Source organism: Vombatus ursinus, unplaced genomic scaffold, assembly GCF_900497805.2.
Source record: "Vombatus ursinus unplaced genomic scaffold, bare-nosed wombat genome assembly UNPS02015255.1, whole genome shotgun sequence".
Taxonomy (NCBI): domain Eukaryota; kingdom Metazoa; phylum Chordata; class Mammalia; order Diprotodontia; family Vombatidae; genus Vombatus; species Vombatus ursinus.
The window spans coordinates 24003639-24016487 of NW_020955033.1; the positions used below are offsets into that span (position 1 = coordinate 24003639).

At 44.5% G+C, this 12849-nt stretch overlaps 1 protein-coding gene and 1 long non-coding RNA gene across 2 annotated transcripts in view; one reads left to right on the forward strand and one right to left on the reverse strand.

The window, feature by feature from the left end:
- LOC114031908 (CDK5 and ABL1 enzyme substrate 1-like) overlaps positions 1-1718 on the reverse strand; it is a 150449-nt gene extending 148731 nt beyond the window's left edge. Inside the window, exon 1 of the mRNA XM_027847109.1 lies at positions 715-1718. Within this exon, the coding sequence (XP_027702910.1) occupies positions 715-1649 (935 nt within the window). The 5' untranslated portion in view covers positions 1650-1718. The remainder of the gene's footprint in view (positions 1-714) is intronic.
- On the forward strand, positions 1291-12574 carry LOC114031909. The gene is made up of 3 exons (XR_003567776.1): positions 1291-1368; positions 3850-3986; positions 12334-12574. It is a non-coding gene; the product is annotated as an uncharacterized LOC114031909 (long non-coding RNA).
- Positions 12575-12849: the final 275 nt, after the last annotated feature.

The following is a 12849-nucleotide window of genomic DNA, read 5'->3' on the forward strand; positions in this document are numbered from 1 at the left end:
AACTTTTGTCTGTTCCACTTCCAGCCCTGCCAAGTCTGAGAAAGTGGGGAGGGTGCCTCTCACATTCTGGATGGGATTTCAGGAAGTTACTGATCTCCCTCTTGTGATGGAAGATTTTGGTGTAAGCTTTTTTTTTTTTAAATGAGATCATCCAAGCACTCCATCCATGTTGCATGAGCACTCATGTTCTATGTATTGGTGCTCCTGTTATATGCATGCTTTATGCACACACCATCGCGCCCCCCCTCCTTGTTTTTCCACGTGCACTGAACGTTTTAGCACATCGGCCAAACGAAATAAAAAAACAGGGATCACACAGAGAATGGGGAGGGGACCCAGCACTCCAGCCTAGAGAGTCAGCATGAGCTCTGTGCTCTAGGTGCAGGAGAGAGAAGGCTGTTAAAATGTGCAAGGATCCCACAGGGAATGGGGAGAAGACCCAGGACTCCAGCCAGAGTCGGCATGGTCTCTGTGCTCTAGGAGCAGGAGGCAGAAGGATGTTAAAGTGTGCAAGGATCCCACAGGGAATGGGGAGGGGACCCAGCACTCCAGTCTAGAGAGTCAGCATGGGCTCTGTGCTCTAAGTGCAGGAGAGAGAAGACTGTTAAAGTGTGCAAGGATCCCACAGGGAATGGGGAGAAGACCCAGGACTCTAGCCCAGAGAGCGGGCAGTAGAGGAGGATGTAAAGGGTGTGACGCCCCCCGGGTACTCACCGGGACCTCTGCAGCTGCTCGAAGGCGCCCACCTGCCCCGACTGCTCAAGACAGCAGTAGTTCTGCGAGGTCTGTCTGGAGAACGAGATGGGCAGGATTCCCTGAGTGAAGGAGTTGAGGCGGCTCCGGCTGCCGCTCCCGCCCCCCGGTGTCCCGGAGCCCAAGAAAGTGGCCGCCGGCACCTGCACCGGGGCAAAGGCATCGTCTTCCTCCAACTCCTCCTCCCCTCCCTCCCCCGGCCCGTCACGCTGCTGCTGCAGCGGAGGCTGCTGGAGCGCTGGGGGAGGTGGCTGCCGGCTGGCCTGAGACTGTTCCCCCGAAGCCCGGTCTACGCTCAGGGGGCTCAGGAGCCCGCGGGCACCCCCGCAGTGGGGCGCTGCTGCAGGGGGATAGCAGCCCAGCTGCTGCTGCTGCTGCTGCTGCTGCTGCTGCTGCAGCGCACAGGCAGTCCCTCCAGCAGCCGCTGCCGCTGCCGCCGCCGCCGCGGGCGGGTAGAAGCTGCCCTTGTCGGCCGCCGAGAGCAGGCTGAGCCGAGCCCGGACTCCGCCGCCGCCGCCCGCGGCGCCGCCTGTCCCGGACCTGGCCGCCCCGCTCTCCTCGCCGCTGCCCCAGTCCTCGCTCTGCAGCGGGGGCCGCCCGTCCAGAGAGATGTTGGTGAGGAAGGAGAGGGCAGCCTGCCGGCGCCGCGGGTCCATGCGCTGCTTCCTGGGGGGCTCGGGCTGCTGCTGCTGCTGCGGCTGCGGGGGCTGCCTCTGCTGCTGCTGCTGCCCCGCGTCCGTGCCGCTGCCCCGGGGGCTGGCGTCGGCGGGAGCGCCTCCGCCTCCACCGCCGCTGCGGCTGCTGGTGCTCTTGCTGGTGCCGCTGCCGCTGCCGCTGCTGCTGCTACTGCTGGTGGGGGGGGTGGCGGTGGTGGCCGCTGCAGCCGCCGCCGCCATTGTCTCCGTTTTCAGCGATGCCCCGATATAACGAGGAGGCGCGGAAGGGCTAAGCTAGGGAAGGACGAGCGGGGCCGGCGGCAGCAGCAGCGGCGGCGGTGGCAGCGGCAGCAGCAGCAGCAGCGTGCGCGGCCGCAGCTACCGCGCTCCGGCCCCCCGCGTGGCATGGCATGCAAGCCTCCCTCTGCCCCGCTTTGGCCCTGGGTGCACCGAGGGGCGGGTGGGGGGCCTCCTCCAGGGGACTTGCGGGTGCGCTTTTCCTCTCTCCCCTAATCCGCCTTGTCCTCCTCCTCCCCCTCCTCCTCCTCCTCCTCTCTCTCCTCTTTCTGCCTCCTCGCCTCGCTCCGTCTCTTCTCTCCTTGGCCGATGTTATTAGTATTTATAGGTGCACTCGCCCTGCGCTAACGCTACGAAGCGCTCTTTGCAATAACACAGTATCACGTGTGGGAAATGAAACCTGGGAAGAAAACAAAGCTGCAGCCAGCGACCGGCTGGGGTGGGGGGGGGAGGGAGGAGGAAGAGGAGGAGGAGAGACTGGGGGGGGCTTGTCTGCGCAGGGGGCGGGAAGTTTGGACAGGCTCCTCTCTCCTCCCTCTGCCTCCTCTCTCCTCTCTCTGTCTCTCTCTTTCTCTGTCTGTCTCTGTCTCTGTCTCTCTCTTTCTCTCTCTCTCCCCCTCCCCTCCCCCTCTCCATCACTGCTCCCTCAATCCCTCTCCCCCAGGTGAAAAAGAGCATTAGGTCGCAGCACAAAATGATCCAGGCGTGTTTGTCTAAGCATATATCTTAATTAGAGTTATGTGGAGCATGACAAAGTGTGTACATAAGTAAAAATCGCTCTCAGTGGTATGAGAGGATTGATGTTGGATTAAGAGAATTGTTAAGTCATAGAATTAACTGTCAAAGATTCATTTATGCTCCATTTTGCTACATCCTCCAAAGGGGGGAAAAAACACAAAAAATTTTAACAGTTAAATCTCTGGACTTTGACAGATAATGATGGAAAGAACAAGGAATTTGAAGTCAGAGTCCAAATACTTCCTGTGCTATTGTATGTATCTGTCTGGCCTTGGCAAAGTCATTTCCCTAAATCCTTAGCCTTCCTCATGTATAAAATGAAAGGGGGTTGGTCTCTTGTCTCTTCCAGCTCTAAAAATTGTAAGCCTATATTTACGTGGCGGCTAAACATCCCCGACCGCCGTTTAGGCAATTGAATCACACTCCCCCCACCCCACCCTACCTCCTTTTTATCTTATGATCTGTTTTCCCGTTTGTGAAAGATTGGATAATAGACTTATGGAGGCCTTGGTGGATGGAGCTATTAGACAAGTGCTTATCTTAGAGATGCATAATACTCACATCAAAGGCTGAGTTCATTTGTAAATCCCCATTGAATGAAAAATTATTATTTTTCGTATCTCTGGAGCCAAGGCCCATTCTCTTTAAGAACTGACATAAAATTGACATAAAATACCCTCTCATCCTTTCTGGAAACTGCCACCTCCCTCCTTAAGTGACTATGGTTATGGAAATATATACCACAGCTGGGGCTTGAATCTGTGTCTCCTAACCCCAAATCTATATTCCCTTGGTCTCTTTCTCAAAGCTTACTTTTACATAGTTGGGTTTCTCATAAAATTCTGTGAGATAGGTAGCTTAAGTATTATCATTTCCAATTTACAGAAGAAGAAACTGATTGAAAGGTGAAGTGAGTGGATCAGGGTCACGGTGTTGGTGTCAGAGGCAAAACCTATCAGGGTAACTTTTGGTCACTGAAATGAGATTCATTCATCCAGTTCATTATTTTATGTTTCCTGACTTTAAGATCCTTTGCTAGTCATAAACACCAGTGGAGGAATCCAAGTGGCATAGAATCTAGTTCATGGCCTCTTGGAGTTTTCTTATCGAATCTTGAGTGCTCTGTCTGAAGACAGCAAACTCCACCTGCTGGGGACATCATTCAGAAGTTAGTCACCTGGAGATGTGTAGTCATGCTTTAGTATGATATGGATGACTTACTTGTCAGCATCAGCTGACAAGTTTCTCAGGCTCACTGGGTTGAACTTTGTGACATCCAAGAAACCTCACTACACTTTTCTTAGAAACAAAATGTTTTGAGATCAGGGATTAAATTTAATGAAAGGCTTAAATTGAACCCTGCAGCTAATCGGTCACTTTACATTGAAATTCCACTCTATTTCAGATTCAGGAAAGTAAACTGAGTAATGGAGAAGGAATACACCACCAGTCCTGAAACCGGTAGCCAACGAGGAGTGCGGCTTCAAGTTACATTTGCCAAAGACAAACAGTACATTCCACATGGCACAGCCAGGGTCACAGGTTGTAGACAAATAAAAGACAATGCTTTTTTTTTTAAACAAATTTTGTTAACTTTTCTATGCTTAAAAAAAAAAACAAAACAATATGCAAAGTGAAGTCTTTCCCTTGCTTAAGCAGACTGATTTAGCCTCCTGCTCCCAGGCACTGATGACCATGATCTGTGCAGGTTAGTTAGAAATTCAATTACTCTGCTTAAGTAACTACCTTGAAAATTTCAAGGTGCTTATTACAGCTAACTTAGTTTACATGACCACTGGCCATCAAATACAGGGTCACAGAATTACTAAGTGAATGAGTTTAACTCTTTTGTTTATTAACCTCAAGCTTGCCAGTTTCCATTTTTATTTAAACATCTGTCTCATTTGGCCATACTTGGTAGATACTTAAGCAGCCCCAAAGGATGTTTCTGGGGGTAACAGAATAGAGGGAAAAGGCTATTTTAATTAAAAAAAAGTTGGGGGGAAATTTTAAATACACCACTGTATTTGTCCTAAATTAAATTCTTCATTCGTATCTCAATTTGACATTTAAAATCTGAGTTTGATTCCATATTGATTCAGTCAACAAATAACTAATTGAGTATCTATTATATGCCATACCACTGTCCCAGGCTGTAGGGTCATTTTTTAAATGTATAAAAGAGTGGACCCTGGAGTCTTAGACAATATCTGATTAGGTGCTCAAATTATTGATATAGATGGTGAGTATGAGGAGTTCAGAAAAGAGAGACTTTCAGTAGTAGCTTGAACTGTAGGAAAGGGCAGTAGGGAGGTGTAGTGATAGATCAGGGACTCTTAACCTTTTTGGGGGTCATGAACCCCTTTGGCAGTCTGGCGAAGTCTATGGACTCCTCAGAATAACATTCTGAAATGCATAGAATGCAGAGGATTATAAATGGAACTAATTATATTGAAATACATTATCAAAATATTTTAGAAAACAGGTTTACAGACTCCAAGTTAAGAACTTCTGGTTCAAAAGATGGGAAAAGACATTTTAAGAAGGCAAAATAACATAGTCCTGGGGGGGTCATTAGCAAAGAGAAATGTAACTTGAATGGAACTTCTATAAACCTTTCTCCTAGCCTTTTTTGTTTTTAACAAACTTGTTTTCTGTACTGTGCTATCCCTTGCATCCATCCAAAGAAAACGTTTTGATGATTTGATGACTCACTTGACTGGCAGAATGGGGGGATTGATTGACTTTCTTTTTTGACTATTAACTGACTTGATAGAACAGAGTCAAGGGATTGAACTCATAAAACCTAAGGAAACTTGGAGACAAAAGGCTGCCACACATTCAAAGTCAGCTTTAAAAACAAACAAACAAACAAACCCTAAAATGAAGAGAATTACACTTTAGATGGACAGGAGCCAGTCAGTCAATAAACTCATGGAACCGGAGGTAGAGTGCTGGGCCTGGAGTCAGGAAGCCCTGAGTTCAAATCTGGCCTCAGACGCTTACTATCAGTGTGACCCTGGGCAAGTCCCTTAACCCTGTTTGCCTCAGTTTCCTCATCTGGAAAACACTCTGGAGAAGGAAATGGCAAACCACTCTAGCATCTTTGCCAAGAATACCCCAAGAAAAGACTGAAAATGACTGAAGACAATAATAAATATTGATAATGCCTACTATGTGCCAGGTACTGTGTTAATCACTGGGTGTAGAAAGAAAAGCAGAAGAAAGTCCCGAATCTCAAGGAACTCACAGTCTAATGGTGGAGACAACACGCAAAGAGCTACATGTATATAAGATATTTTGAGCTTTTCCTTTTTTTTTTTTTTTCGGTCAAGGCAATAGAGATTAAGTGACTTGCCCAGGGTCACACAGCTAGTGAGTATCATGTGTCTGAGGTTGGATTTGAACTCGGGTGTTCCTGACTCCCGGGCCGGTGCTTTATCCACTGCAACAACTAGCTGCCCCTACAAGATATTTTGTTGTTCATTTCAGACATGTCCAATTCTTCATGACTCCATTTGGAGTTTTCTTGGCAAAGATACTGGAACGGTTTGCTTTTTTTTTTCCTTCTATAGTACCAGATACAGACAGGCTAAATTGGAAGTAATCAGCAGAAAGAAAGCAGTATGATTGAGGGGGATTGGGGAAGGCTTCTCTTAGAGGCACTAAGAATATGAATTGTCTGTGTTGGCCCAGATTAGCAGATAATTTTAAGTTGGGTTACATTAGACAGGTTCTTTGGCTACTGTTGGTAGACCAGAAACGTTTATATCATTTCAGAGAAGTAGGGATGGAAAGGTTAGTCTAGATCATGGAATGGTAGAGCTGGGAGGCATCTGGTCCATCTTCTCATTTTACAGATGACAAGGCCCTATGTGTTGATATGAAGTCACGAGGCTGTAGAGTAGGAAAAACCAGGACTAGAGACTACCCTTCCTGACTTCCACTCAGTTTGCTTTTTAGTTCATATATATAGCATCTTCTGTCACTCACCTCATCTAAATAGACCTGATTCCTTCAGGTTTCTAAGTTCCATTGCAAGAGATGGCACATTTTGATGACTAAGCAGTCCTTTAGTTGGGTATCACAAAATGATGGAGAAAGTTAGCTGTCCAATCCTGAAATGCCTCAAGCTAAATAGGGAGATACCTGATACAGTTATCCCTTCTGCGTCTCAGAGGTTAGGGAGGTCTGGAAAATCCTCATAAAAATTTTTGGCCATCCCTTTGTCCCAGAGAAGTCTAAATTATTATGGTACTAAAAGATAAAATATTTTGATATTATACAATGCTAATGAGAAGGGAATTTATAATTTTCATGTTAATCAATATGATATGTGTAATGAATATGCTAATAATTTAGTTTTCTCAAGAGCTGACTCTCTGACTTGGGAGTCAGAGCTCACAGTGCAGCTTGAACTGATTAATCAAAACTCTGACAACGCTCGCCATCACTGGACCTTCAGTGAATCGAATCACAGATTGTAGAACCTGCACCCATCACAGAACCCTGGTTCTGTACTTTAGGGAAGGTGGTCACAACCCCCAAAGACTTGACTCCAGAATTGTGTATTGTGGGACTTGCAGATTTCTCATGGGAAACCGCTAAATGACTGTTTGTAATCCACCTTTTCCCCTCCTTCCTCAGTTGTGATTTAAGTATATAATATGGCTAAGAGAATATTCCTCACTCTGAAATTGATTAATTAAACCACTTGATTACTGGCACTCCTATCTCTGGGACTGTTTTGTGCAGCTCCCAGTGTTCTCAGGTTAGAGACTGGCTCAGCAAAAATCCAGTTAACACCATAGGTAGTTTTATGCATTTCTGAGTTTCTAAACTTTTTCTTTTTAGTCTGTGGCTTCCACAAAACTCCCCCCAAATTCCCATTTAATTTCTTATGCCGACCCATAACATATTGAAACTGAGATGGGGAAAGTCGAGATGTGGAAGGGTGAACCGTACTAGTTTTTTGGGAGAATGTCTGCCTCCCCCTGTGTTTTCACTCTGTGGAGAGTAGATTGCCAGACGAAACAATGCAAGTGAGCAATGAATGACTTCTGGCTCACATTTTCTTTTGGATGCCTGGTGTGAGAAAGTAGGGAGAGTGTTACATTGGGGCCATTATTTGTTTAAGTCCTAAAGAACCAAGATGCTCCTGTGGAACTGGGGAAGGACAAGTGTCCTCTTTCACTGAGGATGATATTCAATACCCAGGGAAGACGTCGGACTTGTACTTAACCTATTTCAAAGCCTCCCATGAAGTGTCAGCAGTTCATTTTTTGTTGTTGTTCGGGCATTTCATTCACGTCCAACTCTTTGTGACTCCATTTGGGATTTTCTTGGCAAAGATACTAGAGTGGTTTACCATTTCCTTCTTTAGCTCATTTTTACAGATGAGGAAACGGAGGCAAACAGGGTTGAATGACTTGCCCAGGGTCACACAGCTAGTAAGTGTGTGGTGTCTGAGGCTGGATTGCACCACCTAGCTATGCTTGCCCGAATCCACCCGGAGTCCATCTGTAGAATTTTTAAGCAAACTGAAATCTCAAAGGAAAACAGAATGACTTTATTTGTCATGATATATTTAGCTTAAATTTTAATGACCTCCAGAAATGTCTGCCTTTAAAGAAATATTCAAAATTCATGCATTTCATGAAAAGAGAATTTTGAGAGGGAATTCTGATGTGTCACAGGACCACAGCTTTTGACTTAGGAGAGGCATCAGTAGTGGTCATCTAGTCCACCCACCCCTTACCCCCCTTTTATTTTTTACAAATGAGGAAACTGAGACCCAGAGAAGATAAATTATTTGCCTAAGGTCAAACTGGTGGGAAGAGACCAAGTTCTCTCCTAATTCAGCACTCTTTACACCATACCATATTTCCCCCTTCCTAAGTGTTTTCCTCTCAATAATATTTCATATCTATTTAACCATTTGGGAACAATTTCTGATAATTGAATCGGCGTGCGGCACGAACTGACCAAAAGCTGGGGAAAGGGTGTAGTGATGGTCAGAAGACCTAGGTTTGAGTCCTGACTAGGCCACTTATTAGCTGTGTGAGTTGGAATAGTCACTTGGTGTTTCCCAATCAGTGAAATGAAGAGGTTGGACAGGCTGAACTCTGGGGGCCGTCCAGGGATGATTTTAAGTGGTTTTTAATCTGCTCTTCTGGCCCTTGTGCGCCCTCTGGTGGCGGTGCTAACATATGATGAACCAGCCAGGGGAAGGAAGAGGGGCTCACAGAGTGACAACATTCCCACCCTAGGAATGCTTGGCCTCTTTGCCAGCAGCCCTGGCCAGGGAGAATTTGTGAGGGCAACCATCACATCACATTCACATAAAAACAGTTTTTATGGAGCACATTTGTACCATTAAGAGCCAAGAGAAGCCAAAGGAAACCTTATGAAAAGTTGACTAAACCCCTCATGCATTTTAAAATCATGTTTCCTGATCTTTTGAGTCATGTCAAGTAATAAAACTTTGAAAAAAATTTAAAAGCATATCTTGCAGCTGAGTCAAAGTTAAAAAGAAAACCCAACAACCTCGTATTAAATCTGTGTGGCAGATGAGATTCTGCATTTAGGAAGGAGGAAATCTGGCTGGTGATGGCTACAGTTGCACACACACACATCTTTTCATAGAATCCCTCCTTTTTTGGTGGCCTGTAACTTCTGGGCCTTAAGGTTCACTGGTTTTAATGACCCTGAGAGAGCAATGGGGGAGGTTTATGGGGAGTTTTAGCAAACTAGTCATGAGATGATACTTTTTTTCTTTCATTTTTTTAGCCACAGCATTGAGATTGCCTACAGAGGTGTAGAGATGTTGAGAATCGTATGGGTACAAGGTAGCTACACCCAGCCCAGATCCTTGACATGCACACTGACAGTCAAGTCTTCTCATAAACCTTAGAATTAAATAAAATAGGAAAGGATTTCGACTGATCATAACACCACTTAATAATTATAACCTAGCATCTGTAGAGATTGCTTTAAGGTTTGCAAAACACTTTACAAATACTATCTCATTTGAGCCTTACAATATTATCTCATTTGAGTCCTTATAACAACTCTGGGAGGTAGGTGCTATAATCATTCCCATTTTATAGATGAGGAAACTGAAGCAAAAAAAGGTGAAGTGACTTGCCCAGGATCACTCAGCTAGTAATTATCTTTTGGCTGAATTTGAACTTAGGTGCTCCTAGGCGCTCTATCCATTGTACCACCTAACGGTCTCCTACTTGTTTTTGTTTTTGTTTTTGTTTTTTTTAATCATACCCAACTGCCTTTTGCCTGGAAAATGCTTTAAAATATACCTTATTGGGGCAGGTAGGTGGCGCAGTAGAGAGAGCACCAGCCCTGAAGTCAGGAGGACCTGAGTTCAAATCCAGCCTCAGACACGACACTTATTAGCTGTTTGACCCTAGGCAAGTCACTTAACCTTGACTGCCTCACCAAAAAAAAAAAAAAAATACATATATATGTATATATATAAATATAAAATATATATGTGTGTATGTATACACACACACACACACACACACACTCACATACCTCATCTAACCATATTTTGCCCTGGGTAGTAAAGGAACGGAACCATATTTTCTATGTTACTCATAGGGAAAAATTTAAATGATAATGATAGCTAATTTAGAAGTTTACAATACACTTTACATATATTTTTTCATTTTCATCCTTGCAACAACCCCACGTGATATTATTACCCTCATTTTACAGATAAGGAAACTGGCTGGGAGAGGCTGTCACTTGCTTTGGGTCATATAGCAACTTGAGCACTCCCTCCCTGTGAAAAACTTAGAAAAGCTCTCTCAGCTTTGAGGCACTCTCAAAGTCAGTACCTGGCTTAAAACCATAGCTCAAGAGCTCTGACCAAGAGGATTATTTTTCCCAGCCAGCCAGAGAGCACATTGATGTGAGAACATGCGTATTGGAAACACATGAAGGAATCATTTGTGACACATAACGGGAACCCAGAGGACCATGGCACACATGTAGGGTGCACATCAGTAACCTGTGTGACCAGATGACATCTGGAAGGATAATTCCCTGCTACAGAGTTGTCAATGTGCTTTGGTGATCTCATCCCACTGTATTCTGCTGGGCGTTGCATCTTTCCTCTCTGTCACACTGTGCTGTCTTTGGCTGAGCTTCACCTCTTCAGAGCCATTTGCTGAGAACAGAGAGCATTATCGATCTACCTATTACATTTATCTACCTGGCTACTACATTTTCTCTCTACCTATCTACTGAGGTGGGATGACTAGGAGACCTCTTTCCATCAAGGGCAGGTGAAAACTTTTAGTGCGCAGCCATAAGACTTAGCTAGATGTGACTGCACCCAGGCAAAGAACTTTAAAAAAAAAAAGACAGAATATCTCATTCTAGGATTAAATCTATTCTTTTGGTTGCACTGATTTGGGGGTACATAGACCCAGATAACTACCTGAATTTGGGTTAAAAAATTATTTGTGATCACTGTTATATCCTTGACCCACAAAACTAATTTCTTGTCCTGTTTCCACAAAACATTTACAGAGGTTAGTCAATACTAAATAAACATTTATTAAGTGTCTGCTGTGTACCGGACACTATGCTAAACACTGGAGATATAAATAAGAAAAAAGAAAGATGATCCTTGCCCTCAAGAAAGACAGACAATTTAAGGGGGACAGACAACACAGAAAAGGAAGGAGTGAAAAGGGAAGGGTAAGGGGGGTGCAGCAAAGGTACCCACCCAACACAGCAGCATGGTGGAGAAGGTCAGAGATGTTCCAGAGTAGTGCAGCCTGGTGAGAAACGAGAGGATGTCCTGAGCTGAGTTCCCTTCTAAAATGGAGGTCATGGCTCCACTCATCAATCAGAGGGGTAGAGGGTGGTAATGAGATGAAATACCAAGACCAGTGGGATCCTGCAGGATTATGGTAATAAAGTGAGCCTCATTTCCAAAATCATCTTCCTTTGGCATGCAAATGAAATTAGGTTAGAAATGGTGGTGCTGGGTCCATATTCTTGCCCTTATTATACCCATATTCCAGCAAAAAAGGATTGATCCTTTTTGTATCATTCCAGCTAGCATATGCCTCATCTCCTCACTATTCGGTAATCTGCAGTTTTCTAGATTTGGGTACTATCTTCATTAATGCAGATCACAATTAGTCTGTACCTTATTGGGTTGTTTTTTTGTGAATTGCTGCTGTGGCAGGAAAAAACATTAAAAAGCATTACACTGGTGGCCAGTGTAGTGCTGAACCTCTTCAAAATGTACCTGGGCTGGTCCTCAGACCATAAACACAGTCCATCATCCCTGGCTCATAGATTCAAGCCTTGGCTTAGGTGACCTCTAAGGATGCTTCCACCTCTAAATCTATGATCGCAAAGCTCCCAGAGATTGTACTTCACTGACCTCACCTTTGAGAACCCAGAGCCACTGCCAGGCTACAATGGCATAGCTGAATCAAATGTTAATAGTGTTTAAAGAAAACCGAGCACCTAAATTACATGATACCCACAAAACTAAAAAAGCCAAAGGTAGGATTAGAAGTACAAAGTGGAATTATAGAATCTTAGATTTGGAAGGGACTTCAAAGATGACCCAACTTAACCATTTAACACAAAGAGAAACCTACATCGTTCCCAGGGAGTATTTATCCATCCTCTTTTTAAACACTTCCAGCCATTGATAAGTAACTCATTATCTCTCAAGTTGGCTTGTTTAGTTTTTGGACTGCTTAAGTGTGATCAAATTTTTGCTTATGTAAGAGATACATGGCATGCTTCTTGGGTGGACCCCAACACTATAACATTATATAGTTGGCATAGGCCAACTGTTTACCTTCTAAACTGGTATACTCTGTGCTTACACTGGTAGGTAGGTCTGGGTTGCCAGAGAAGCACCAAGTCAACAAGTCAAGAAGGAGGGCCCTCTGAGAATTCACCTCGTCATTTACCATCTGGATGCTTTCCTGGACTTTATGATCTCCAGAAACCTCATCATTCCACAAGATGAAAGTGACTCGGAAACTTACCTCCTCAGATCATCTCCCTCCCTGGCTGCAGGACTTCATCATGACCTGGCTTTGTTATCTTCCCTCCCCCACCATTTTCAGCTTTTTTCTATGTATTATCTTCGTATTATCTTCCCCCATTAGATTGTGAGCTACTTGAGGACAGGGGCTGTTTATTTCTTTTTCAAATCCCCAGTGCTTAGCACAGAGTAGGACCTTCATAAATGTTTATTGACTCTTTGAATCAAGTGAGCTAGCATTTTTTTCTTCTTTTAAACTTGATGATATATTTATTAGAATAAGAGACTAAATTTGTTAAACATTTGAAAATAAAATGGTTAAAAGGATCTCCATACAATTTTTAGGCATTATACACACAG